This window comes from Pristiophorus japonicus, chromosome 15, assembly GCF_044704955.1.
Source record: "Pristiophorus japonicus isolate sPriJap1 chromosome 15, sPriJap1.hap1, whole genome shotgun sequence".
In the NCBI taxonomy this organism is placed as follows: domain Eukaryota; kingdom Metazoa; phylum Chordata; class Chondrichthyes; family Pristiophoridae; genus Pristiophorus; species Pristiophorus japonicus.
This window is the reverse complement of record NC_091991.1, coordinates 138716298-138729980: the sequence shown is the minus strand read 5'-3', so window position 1 is coordinate 138729980 and position 13683 is coordinate 138716298. Positions and strand designations below refer to the sequence as shown.

Genomic DNA, 13683 nt, shown 5'->3' with positions numbered 1-13683 from the left:
GAGGGCGGGTAAGTGGAGCTGAGTCCACGACCAGATCAGCCATGATCTTATTGAATGGCGGAGCAGGCTCGAGGGGCTAGATGGCCTACTCCTGTTCCTAATTCTTATGTTCTTATGTTCTTATGACTCAAAACACAAAGAATGTACACTTTGTCTTCTTACTAGCTCAAATCTGCGCTTCAGGCTTTCAAACATAGCATGCTTTATCATACACACCAGGTTCGCCTGATAAGACTCTGTGTGGCTCTGCAGAAATCTGGGGAAACTACTAGAGCTATTGGGCCCTCTGAACTCAATGCTGGAACTAAAAGGCACTCAGAATGAGACTGTAGGGGGGGTCACTTTAACCTAACTCGTTGGGGTGGAAAACCCACGGGATCAGGTGGAACACCGGTTATATTCCCCGACCAATATTACTCCCTGTTGACTTCAATGAGAATAAAATTGGGCGGGGTGTAAAACCAGCGTTGCATCAGATCTCGCCAGTTTCTCAATGGACAGATGAGGTTAAAATTGGCCCCAGCACTCTGCAAGTGATAATCCTTCTCATAACAGACAGAATATGTAGGATACATCATGATCAAGTGACATATTCCTTGACCTGTACGAGTGACAACTATTTTATTGGGTGTTTTAGGTTTTGATTTGTGAAGCTGGTGTCGCTCACTCAAGTTAGCTACTATTTTTATTAACTGTCCAGACTATTAATTGTCAGCTGTGGCTCAGTGGGTAGCACACTCGCCTCTGGGTCAGAACGTTGTGGGTTCAAGTCCTACTGCAGGGACTTGAGCACATAATTGTAGGCTGACGCTCCAGCGCGGTGCTGACGGAATGCTGCACTGTCAGAGGCGCCACCTTTTGGATGAGACATTAAATCGAGGCCCCATCTGCTCTCTCAGGACGGAAAAGATCCCATGGCACTATTTCGAAGAAGAGCAGGGGAGTTATCACCAGTGTCCTGGCCAACATTTATCCCTCAATCAACATCACAAAAACAGATTATCTGGTCATTATCACATTGCTGTTTGTGGGAGTTTGTTGAGTGCAAATTGGCTGCCATGTTTCCCACATTACAACAGTGACTACACTCCAAAAAAGTACTTCATTGGCTGTAAAGTGCTTTGAGACGTTCGGTGGTCGTGAAAGGCGCTATATAAATGCAAGTCTTTCTATGAAATAGCCATTTTTTGCTGTGTTGTGCATGTGGCTGGAAAAGTTTTATCCTCCATTTCTGAACCATCATGTACCACACAAACAAACAAAAATTACACTTAGAGTGGCATAATGACATTGCCTGTTACAGCTCTGAAATTCTGTTCCAAAGTCTTATAAGAACATAAGATTATAAGAACATAAGAATTAGGAACAGGAGTAGGCCATCTAGCCCCTCGAGCCTGCTCCGCCATTCAATAAGATCATGGCTGATCTGGTCGTGGACTCAGCTCCACTTACCCGCCCTCTCCCCGTAACCCTTAATTCCCTTATTGCTTAAAAATCTATCTATCTTTGACTTGAAAACATTCAATGAGCTAGCCTCAACTGCTTCCTTGGGCAGATAATTCCACAGATTCACAACCTTCTGGGAGAAGAAATTCTTTCTCAACTTATGGTGGTGGATTTGAGCAATTGGCCAGAGTAAGGTACTGACCTCAATGGGGTGGTCGCGGAACGATGGCAACTGGAGATTATAGAATTATAGAATGATACATCACAGAAGGAGGCCATTCGACCCATCGTGCCCATACCACATTCCCAAAAAGGAAGAAAGGTCAAGAGCCAATCACCTGTACATTTCTAGAGCTGATCCATATCAGCCTCCTCCTGATGCCCCCACCATCACAGAAGCCCGTCTTCAGCCAATTCGATTCACTCCACATGTTATCAAGTAGTGGTTGAGCGCACTGGATACAGCAAAGGCTATGGGCCCCGACAACATACCAGCTGTCGTGCTGAAGACGTGCTCCAGAACTAACCGAGCATCGAGTCAAGCTCTTCCAGTGCAGCTACAAAACTGGCATCTATCCGACAATGTGGAAAACTGCCCAGTTATGTCCTGTTCACAAAAATCAGGACAAATCCAATCAGGCCAAATACCGCCCAATCAGTCTACTCTTACTCATCAGCAAAGTGATAAGGTGTCGTCGACAGTGCTATCAAGCGGCACTTACTCACCAATCACATGCTCACTGAGGCTCAGTTTGGGTCCAACCAGGACCACTCAGCTCCAGACCTCATTACAGCCTTGATCCAATCATGGACAAAAGAGCTGAATTCCAGAGGTGAGGTGAGAGTGACTGTCCTTGACATCAAGGCAACATTTGACTGACTGTGGCATCAAGGAGCCTTCGTAAAATTAATGGCAATGAGAATCAGGGGGTAAACTCTCCACTGACTGGAGTCATACCTAGCGCAAAGGAAGATGGTTGTGGTTGTAGGTCAATTATCCCAGACCCAGGACATTGCTTCAGGAGTTCCTCAGGGCAGTGTCCTAGGCCTAACCATCTTCAGCTGCTTCATCAATGACCTTCCCTCCATCACAAGGTCAGGTGGTGATGTTCGCTGATGACTGCAGTGTTTAGGGCTATTCCCAACTCCTCAGAAAATGCAGCAGTCCATGCCCATATGCAGCAAGACCTGGATGACATTCAGGTTAGGACTGATCAGTGGCAAGTAACATTCGCGCCACAAGTGTGTCATGCAATGACCATCTCCAACAAGTGAGAGTCTAACCACCTCCCCTTGATATTCAACGGCATTACCATCACTGAATCCCCCACCATTAATATCCTGGGCGTCACCATTGACCAGAAACTTAACTGGACCAACCACATAAATACTGTGGCAACAAGAGCGGGTCAGAGGCTGGATATTCTACGGCAAGTGTCTCACCTCCTGATTCCCCAGCCTTTCCACCATCTACAAGGCACAAGTCAGGAGTGCAATGGAATACTCTCCACTTGCCTGGATGAGTGCAGCTCCAACAATTCTCAAGAAGCTCAACACCATCCAGGACAAAGCAGCCCACTTGATTGACACGCCATCCACCACCTTCAACATTCACTCCCTCCACCACCGGCGCATCGTAGCTGCAGTGTGTACCGTCACCTGCAAGTTCCCCTTCAAGTTAAGCACCATCCTAACTTGGAAGTATATCACCGCAATTTCATCGTCGCTGGATCAAAATCCTGGAACTCCATCCCAAACAGTGGGAGTACCTTCACCACACGGACTGCAGCGGTTCAAGGCGGCAGCTCACCACCACCTTCTCAAGGGCAATTAGAGATGGACAATAAATGTTGGCCTTGCCAGTGACTCCCACATCCCAGAACGAATAAAAATGTATTCTAAAAGTGAATTACACCAATGCAAAAAACCATGGAACAGATTTTTTTTAATCTGGAATATGCTTTGAATAAAAAAAAACTCTATTTATTACTTGATTTGGGTACAGACATCAGCAGTCCTCAAAGACTGGTTTCAGCAAGGATTCTGTTTCACAAAGTGAACAGCTTCAGATATCAGCTGATAACTTAATTACAATCCAAAAGCTGGATTCACATCAACATAGCCTTCTTCAAAAGGGTGCAGTCAGCCCACTGGAGAAAAGCGGCGTAATCCTGCTGATGGCTTAGAACAGAACAGCCTACACAGTTACCAATAGTGACACTATGTTTTTGGACTGCATGTTTGAATTTATATTTTTCAATCATGCTACTTTTGCAGAGTTTGAAGGGGTGGTTCTTCATGTAGACATTTACCTGTACAGAATCCAATGTTACAATTTTTCAAAACACATAGACATATATCCGATTTTCAGGTAATTAAATATGACAAAACATTTTTCAGCTATTGAGGAGACAGTCTCTCTTTCTGCATCACTCGCTTTCCTGCATGAACTGGTAGTGTCTGACTGAGCTCAAACATCCCCGCCAACAACACAACAAATTCAACAACCATCTTAAACACAGAGATTTCTGATAGCAGGTGTCTGACATAAATACACAGTTTAACCTTCCTGGTTTTTGCACAAGCCAAGACTGCATTACAACTACCCCTTTATTCTTCCAAGAAGTAAGTTGAGACACACTCCACACAGCCTCACTCCTCTTGGTATCCCTAGTCCAGGAATGAAGACAGATTTTTTTTTTGGCGGGGGGGGGCTGGGAGAGATTAATCTTTCCATGGCTTCCATTTTCTAACAGATTTACCTCCAAGATCTCTCATGCAATAAACAGACCAGCCCATGATGAAGAGGAGGTACTGAGGGAGCTTTCTTGCTTCGAGTAATTTGTTTGCCACACTTTATTTCCACGTCAGTAATTTGTAGAGAAATAGTAAAGCACTCTTGGCGCACAATTTCCTACATTCTAGCAAAGCATTTCCAATTTCTCGTGTTATTACTTTGAATTTATTGCGGGTTACTAGAGGTAAAGTGTCTAATTTGGTTTTAAAGTAAAAGTATTCAGAATGCTCCTCCAAAATTCTCTGTAAATTCACTGGGGTTTAGTATTCAGCCATACAAACCAGAAGGTCCGGGTTCAATTCCAGCTCTGTGTTGAGAGAGTAAATTGCAGCTGTGGGTACATTGCTGAAAAACAGGCATTTATGAATGACAGTGAGGGCAGGATCAGGCTCCATTGTGATTCCCCCACAGTTAAATGGCCTATCACACTAAGCACACACAAGTTCTGTTATTTGTTGTAAAGCACACAAGGACTGCTACTCCCAGAATTGTACTTCAGTATTAATTATGTCTTATAGTTCATTTTAAGAAGCACAGTAACTGTCATCTGGACTTCTCATTAGTTCTCCTGAAACTAACTCATAAACCTGTAAGGATGGCCCCACATATCTAAGAAAACAGAAACACACTTTAATTTGCATATTGCTTTTAGCACATAAAAATTTGCATTGTTTATAGAGTTTATTGAATTTACATACTATCAAAATTCCTAATCAGTATTTCAGACCTTAATTCAGTTGGACTGAATTCCCTGAAACAACAAGGCTAACTATTATAACGCCCAAAACCATCAACAATCTGAGCCCATCCAATACACAGACCAACACGACTGCAACAGGAAGGAGAATCTAGAGCATGAGGAGAAGTGAAGCTGTAATGCAGGATACATATGAAGGACAGGAGCTGTAATATATATTGATTGAGGGATATCCAAGCTGTAATACAAACCATGTGAGGGGAGCCGAGAGCTTAGTGCTATACCTTGCTCATGATCTGCATTAGGATTTACATACTAGCATGAACTAGTATGGTGCAATAATGTCGAACTCCTAATGTGGAGTGATGCTGGAATGCAATACACAATTTAAATAATGTTCCTTGGAGTGGCCTGGCTGGAATAGCTCCCCGCTCTGATGTTATCCATTGTGTTCATAACAGAGTTTTCAATTTATTTTATTTTCCTCTTTATACCCTTTGCCATCATTACAAACCACTGAGTAGTCACCAGCTCATCTACAAAATTGCAACTACTCTATTGAGATGATCATGCTCATTAAAACTGTTGTTTAACACAGGTGATGTCTGACTAGTGTCCCAAAGGGTGTGAATCAGAGATGCGTAATAAGTCTTTGACGATGTTCATGAAGCAAAATGAGAGTAAAATTGCTTACGGTCTGGCATCATTACAATAATCCAGTGCTCTGTCCGGCAGAAGAAATATATGTGGGGGAAAAATTCAAGGCCCTTAAGGTAGCTGAAGCTTTTACTTCTGGGTGATCTTTTGTGCTCATCAAGATGAAAGTAGTCAGTGCTAGGGAACAAAATGTATTAGTGCCCAATGTTAAGCACTGCCAGAGAAGGTACAATGCAGAATGTGAAACGCATAAAGTTCCCTTTACTCTGCTCCTACAGCATGCCAGAATCCAACCCACAGAAGAACATTCCCTCACTGCAGCAGTGTGAATATTACCATAAGTAACACATAGAGGGTATTATAACTCCCAAGGATGGGCGGGAGGGGGACTCGGGAAGTTGGGGGGGGGGGGGGGGGGGATTAAAGAAAATGGGGAACCTGGGCCCACGTCCTCCAACTTCCGTTTCTAACAGAGGCGGGTTGTGGGTGGGGGTGACAAGTCTGCTCTTTGGAGGCGGGCTGGTCATATTTTGAAGAGGCAGCATGCCTAAAATTTTATCTCTGCTCCAGATTTAACGCTGACCGGCTGGATTTCCTGGACCTCTGAAGGGAGGCAAGAATGGCTGGATGGCACAGGTAAATGCCTTTCCAGCACTGCCTATGGGCCAAGAGGAGCAGGAGTGCTTCCCCCGCACCCCGGCCCACCAAGCTTACCTGCTTCCATCCCCGCGATCGGACCCCCGGCCAATGTCCGACTTCCACCAACCCCGATTTCCAATCTCCCCCAAATCCGACTCCAACCTCATGTCCAACTACCCCCCCCACCCCCCGATATCCGACGCTACCCCTGCTGCCTGACTAGCACTCCCCCGCCCCCCTCCCCCGGCCGATGTCTGACCTCCGGCTGTAGCCTGGTGTTGCAGGCCTACCCACCCGACAGCCAGTCAGCCACTCCAAGAGACTGATTAAATAATTTTTAAAATGTCCTGCAGGAAACTCATATTTCCAGGTTTTCCGGCTGCTAAATCTCTCCCTTGTTCCCTTCCCGTCTCCCCATTATTATCGGGACCATTAAATTCCCTTTACTCTACTCCAGCAGATTGCCAGAATCCAATCCTTAGAAGAACATTCCCTCACTGCACCAGTATGAATGTTACCACTTCAGCCAACCAGGTAATAATTTTGTGCTGCAATGTTAGCATTTTTTGCAGTGAACTGAATAAAAACGATCAGTTTGTATAGGGCATTAAAGCCAAAAGAGGAGCGATTTGCATCCCATCAACGCAGGCTGGATTCAGTCCAGCTCCAGGAGATGAAAATTTTATCATAAAACAATTACAGATGAAGGCCATTCAGCCCATCTTAATTCATCCATCCAGAAAGACCCTAAATACACCCCGTCCCCCCCCCTCCACACACGCACAATTTTAGTATCCAATTGTTTTTTTAAAGGTTCTAAGGTTTTCTCTTCCACTACTTTACCTGGAAGTGTTGATCGCTCCTTCTGTGAAGAACTTCCTATCAGTCTCGAATTTACCTTTGACTAGTTTAAACCCATTACCCCTTGCCCTACTCACAATTTTGTTCAAAGTAATATTCCAAATTTACCTTTTTCATTGCTTTAACCAACCTTGTATATTTCTAGATCACCTCTCAGATGCCTCCTTTCTTAGCTGAAAAGTTTTTCCAGTCTTTGCTCATAGCTCAGTCTCCGACATTAGGGACCAGCATTTGGCTCTTCTCTGTATTGCCTCCAACGCTGGAATGTCTTCTTTGTTTTTTGGCAATCAAAACTGTGCTCGAGGTGCAGTCTGACCACAGCATTGTACAGTTTGATCGCAACTTCCTCGGACATATTTTACTGTGGCTACATAGTTCCAAGTTCTATTGGCTTTGTTGATTGCTGCTCTGCACACGTTGAATGTGCTGACTGTAGAGTCCAATAAGACTCTTACATCTCTTTCAACTTCTTCCATAGCTATTTCAACACCATTGATGGAGTACTTGCGTCACCCATTTTTCCTATCCAAGTGCAATACTTGTCAGTATTAAATTACATCTTCATTGTTCTGCCCACATACATATTTTGTTCAACTCGTTCTGTAATTTCTGAGCTGCCTCCTTTCGATTTCACTGCCTCTCAGAATGCAGAGTACTAACCCACTGCACCAGTGCATCCCTTCAGTTGAAATTTTGCAAACAAAATGTGAGAATGAACAGAAGCTCTGAAAATGAAGTAACTCAAAAGTTTTTTTTAAAATGAACCAGCCCACTGACATCCATTGCAAGTCAATGTATCTGGACATCCAGCTACTTGTACACCCCGACGCATTACAGCAAGATATATATCTGACATAATATATCACAATACACAGTCTTATCTCATATTCCAAATAACTGCACCTTTTAATAAACTAAAAAAAACTTTTTAGTTAACCAATATTTATCATTTTGTTTTCTCACAGGTCTTAAATACAGGTTGAACGTCCCTTATCCAGGACTCCCATTATCCGGCACCACCCCTCGTCCGGCACCATTCCGGCTGATCCAACATGTACAAATCGAAGTCCTTCCTCACTGCCGACTCCCTCAATCGCTGGCCTGACCCTGGGATCCACCACCACATCCCTGTGATCTCTCTGCTGTACTCCCAGCCCCAAGCCAGCCAGCCCTGATATCCCCTTGCTCAGTACCTGTACTATCCAATTTAACGTGATCTCCCCTCATCCGGCAAAATCCCTTATCCGGCACAGGCCAGGTCCCGAAGGTGCTGGATAAGAGAGGTTCAACCTGTACTGTATTATGCAGCCTGGTCATGTAGTGCACTAATACACAGAGCCCTGCAACACTAGACACCCGTAGAGGTGATGAGGTTTATTCCCTCATGATTTCAGCCAGTCTGCCCGCAAAAGCAGTGAGCAGCACAAGCGCTATTACTTTCCACGGGGTTCGTCAAATCAAGGCTGTAACATATGCAGCAGATCCACGGCAAAGTCTGGAAAAGCAATCGGGAGAATCCCAGCGGAAATTCAATCCCAAAGTGTTTTACATAATCCCTGAGTGAGGAAAAAAAATCTAAGGGAGAGTAAGCCATGCCACTTCATGCTGTTCCCAGTGGTCAGTTTAATAGCAGCAGACCCGATAAGTGCTGCGTGATATGGGAAAGTCCAATAGATAATTTGCAACAAAAATATATGATATATAGACAATTGCAATGACACCATCTAAGATTTTTTTCACCTCAAATAAAATGATTGATTATTGTTCCTTTTCATTTATCTAATTCGCTTATATTATGATTTATATTTACAATAGAAAGAAAACAAATTATTGCCATTGTTATGATGTAATATATATATCCTTAATAAATTACAGGAAATATTATCTGACTAAATTGTCAGATAAAATCAAGTTTTACTGATTTCTATTTCCAACAACAACAACATATAATGCCTGTTATGTATGAATAAAGAGTCTGAATGGATACTGTGAGCTCAAAGTAAAGTGTGACCTTAGTCTTTTATTGCAAGTCTCCAGAGTGCCTCTTTAGCTTGTGAGGCCTCCTTAAGTACCTGTGCTCCCAAAGGATTATGGGATCCCTTGGGACTCCAGGGGATGAGCCATCTGGTGGCTGTACAAGGTAAATACAAGTTTACATATATATCAACGCCTTTAATGTAACGTAGTAAAACATCCCAAGGCGCTTCATAGGAGCGTTATCCAACAAAATTTTACACCAAACCACATAAGGAGATATTAGGACACCAAAAGCTTGGTGAAAGAGGTCAGTTTTAAGAAGTGTCTTAAAAGAAGAGAGAGAGAAGTAGAGAGGTTGAGAGGTTTAGGGTGGGAATTCCAGAACTTAGGGCCTAGGCAGCTGAAAGCACGGCCGCCAATGATGCAGCAATTAAAATCAGGGATGCACAAGAGGCCAGAATTGGAGGAGTGCAGAAATGTCGGAGGGTAGTAGGGCTGGAGGAGGTTACAGAGATAGGGAGGGGCGAGGCCATGCAAAAATGCTTCTGCAGTCCTCCAAAGGCTTGTATATTCTGAATTTTTCCAGATTCCATAGTCTGGACACATGTTCAATATGGCTCACATGGCCAGATTGCCAGCAGATCCACATTTCTACAGATTTCATAGGGCGAGAATACAGAGGGTAATATTTTGGGCACATTGACAGTGAGCCACCTCACCTACTGGTGCCACTTATCGGAAAATCGCAGCTGCACTGCGCACTATTTTCTGTCATTGGAAATCAAAGTGCTACCACAATTTTCCAATATGCTCTTGTCATATGCAAGATTTCCCAAAACCACAAAGAAAATTACCCCATAGTCGATATTGTTCTCTATGGCACTTTCTAATTTACTGAAGGTCCAAATTTTTCCCCCCAAAAAATGCTCCTCATATCGCCTTATAGCAACACCCTATGTTGCAGTATCTTTCCTTGGGTACCTTACCCAAGTGATTATCCTTTCTATGTGAGTCAAGACAGTAATTGTAGGCAAGCTGTTTAGCCACCATGGCTCAGTGGTAGAACTTTCGCCTCTGTCAGTAGGTTGTGAGTTCATGTCTCATCCAGAGCCTGGAGCACAAAATCTAGACTGATGCTCCAGTGCAGTACTGAAAGAGTGCTGTACTGTCAGACATGACATTTTTTGGATGAGCCGTTAAACCGAGGCTCTACCTGCTCTCTCAGGTGGACGTGAAAGATCCTGTGGCACTATTGTGAAGAGGAGCAGTGGAGTTTTCCCCAGTGTCCTGGCCGATATTTAACTTTCAACCAACATCACAAACAGATTATCTGGTCATTGACATATTGACAGTCTAGGGATAAGGGGTAAGCCATTTAGGACCGAGATGCGGAGGAACTTCTTCACCCAGAGAGTGGTGAACCTGTGGAATTCTCTACCACAGAAAGTTGTTGAGGCCAATTCACTAAATATATTCAAAAAGGAGTTAGATGAGGTCCTTACTACTAGGGGGATCAAGGGGTATGGCGAGAAAGCAGGAATGGGGTACTGAAGTTGAATGTTCAGCCATGAACTCATTGAATGGCGGTGCAGGCTAGAAGGGCCGAATGGCCTACTCCTGCACCTATTTTCTATGTTTGCCCAATGACAATATTCAGTAGAGGTCGCTGGATAGTGATCAGAAATGGAAATTGGCTATTATTCCTCTTCCTTAGCCTGGGGATGCAGAAGCCCCAGGCTAAGAAAGAGAAATGTTACCCTCACCACTGTCTCAGCCAAGATCAGCTAACTCAGCACAACTTAGAGATCAAGCCTAGAACCTTCCTGCTCTGTACGACTCATTATCAGACCATGCAGTGCATTTACCCAGTCAGTCAGTCATTGGGGAGCCAAAAGTTATTTTCTTTTATGGTTTCTAATGATTTTTTTATGCTCATCAAGGTGAATAACATCAGACCTGGGGAACAGATCTCATATCGACTTTGAAATCCAGAATCAGCCTCAAATATTCCAGGTTCAGGCTCAGCATATTTAACAATGGTCCCAGTGGCCATTTCTCTGTTGCTGAAATTTCTAGGCTCTAAAGGCTTGAAGTATATTCAGTATAGCTTCTTATAACTGTTTGCACATTACTAACAGTGTGACAGTCCATACTCTTCCAGTGTGGGTCAAATATATTCACTGTGGCTCCTGGTGGTTGCTTCTACCATTCTGAAGACGTTCATATTCCTAAACTCTACCGGGCTACATCTATTCAACGTGGACCCCTAAGTGAAGGCCCACACCCTGCCAGACTACTGATCTGGAATGTACTAAACATGGCTCCCTATGTTTTTTCCACCTTACTGAATCCACCCACATCAACAAACACTGATCAGGTGCCAAGATCAATACTGAAATCTGCAAAAAACAGAGATTGAATTATTCTTACTGCAGGTGTTGCATTTTATCAGAGTTCTGCAATAGCACTGAGCTCAAATTACAGAGATACAGTTAGAAGCCAGACATCAAACAAAAACTGATTTAAGTAGCTGTCTAACCATACATCACACATATCAGCATATGTGGTTACAACAAAGTGGATTGCAAAGGCTAGCTGGATGGAAACACTGACATACCCCTACAGTGAAAGATTGGTCTCACCAAATTACCAATGTGATCTAAAATGGCAACATTTATTTTGATTTAGCCAATAATCCTGGCAAGAGAGTTTTGTGGCAGCATCATTATACTCCGCTGATAAACTGAACTTCCAATCTTTGGCGAATACATTTTCCATTTGGTTAACTCAGGTCATCAATAACAAAATCCCGACACCGATATTAAATTGATCAACGTGATTATTGATGCCAACCAAAGATCAAATACATCTGAACACACAGACTAGAAATGCTGCAGATACAAACAGGTTACACGAGCATAGAGACATTTAGGCAGTTAGTAGAGGGAAAACTGAAAGATTTTAATTAGATAAATATAAATTGTAAACAATGATTAAATCGATAGGCTGCAACGCAGAATGATTAAATTACCACACTTGGATTGATACAGTCGATGAGAGGCAGAAAGATGAAAATATGATGGGTGGGAGGGGGAGACAATTGATAAATTGAGGGAGGGTCGCCCGTTACCCACTTACCTCCTCGGCTTGCTTCCGGAGAGATTTCTCTCGCTCGTACTGGGTAAGAAGCTGCTCGTTGTCTTCCCGGAGCAGCTCCAGCTCCACTTCATGCTCCTGATTCTCGGTGAAGACCGAGTCCAGGTTCTCCAGCACGTTCACCACCAGCGGCATCAGCTCCTTCACCACCTCCTCGTCGTACTTGTGGATGAGCCGCTCGAACTCGCGGTAGATGCTGTTGGCGAGGCCGGAGACCCGGTCGGACATGACGGACACCGAGCAGTCATCCTGGTAAACCGCCCCATCATCTAGCTCCATCATCTCGGCGGCGGCGGTGGGAGGGAAGTGAAAACAAATCACGCCGAGGAGAGAGAGGGGAAGAGGGATGCAGTCGGCGGGGCTGAGGCGCAGTCTCACCGCATCCCCCTCCCACTGTCCCCCTCCCTGCAAAGGCGGGCACGATGCCTGGGCGCCGATCAGCCGGGCTGGGCAAGAGGTCTGGGCTTTTCCGGAAAGGCTGGCGAGAATTGTTGCCTCCTCTGTGCAAACAATAGCGGTCCCTCCCTGCGCCCTTGGCTCTACATCTCCAGGCTCAGGCTGCTGTCATCTGCGCCGATCTGACGTCAGGATGGGCTGTCTGCATTGTGGGAAGTGGGACAGCAAACCAGCCAGGCTCCCGCCCTCCCCCTGCAACCAGCATTTTACTGCAGCCCAGCACCTAGTCACAGGCTTGGCTGCAAACTGTTCCTCGAGCTCTAGACATCATCTTTATTATGTAAGATAACAGTAACTTATGGGGAAAGCTGCGCACAGTTCTGCTCCCCGTATCACTATTTTTTAAAGGATATTGAAGCACTGGAGAAGATGCATGAAAAAATTGACACGGGTGATATCAGAACTGAAGAGTTTATCAGGAAGGACTGACCACATTAGGGTTTTTTTTTCTAGAAAAGAGAAGGCCGAGGGGGTGACATGATTAAGGCCTTTAAGATTATGTAAGGGTTTGATAGGGTAGAGGTAGAGAAGATGTTTCCACTTCTGGGGGAGATGAAAACTAAGGGCCTAAATAAAAGATAGTCACACTAAATCCAATAAGGAAACTTCTTTACCCAGAGAGTGGTAAGAATGTGGAACTCGCTACCGCATGGAGTAGTTGAGGCGAAAAGCATAGATGTATTTAAGGGGATGCTGGATGAACACATAAAGGAGAGAAAATAATAGGTCGTTATGCTGGGATTAGATGAAACTCTTTTAGAGTCTACCTGCAAAACATAAAACATGTATCCGTGCCACCCGACCTGGATGACACACCAGACATTTACAAGGCCCTTTTTTTTTCTTTTTTCTTCTTTTTTTTGTTTTTTGGGTTTTTTTTGGGCACTAAAATCAAATTTTTTCCTTTTTCCAGTGCCCCCTATAAAAGGAGAGGGGGACACTAAAAGCACCGGCAATTAAAACAAATTAAACTTTAAAATGTAAAATCAAATTAAAA

At 44.1% G+C, this 13683-nt stretch overlaps 1 protein-coding gene across 4 annotated transcripts in view; it reads right to left on the bottom strand.

Moving 5' to 3' along the window:
* The window catches only part of mapk8ip3 (mitogen-activated protein kinase 8 interacting protein 3), a 255509-nt gene extending 242741 nt beyond the window's left edge, over positions 1–12768 (bottom strand). For all 4 annotated transcript variants that reach the window (XM_070900984.1, XM_070900985.1, XM_070900987.1 and 1 more), the window contains exon 1: positions 12213–12768. In XM_070900984.1, coding sequence (XP_070757085.1) covers positions 12213–12512 — 300 coding nt within the window. In that variant the 5' untranslated portion in view covers positions 12513–12768. The remainder of the gene's footprint in view (positions 1–12212) is intronic.
* Positions 12769–13683: the final 915 nt, after the last annotated feature.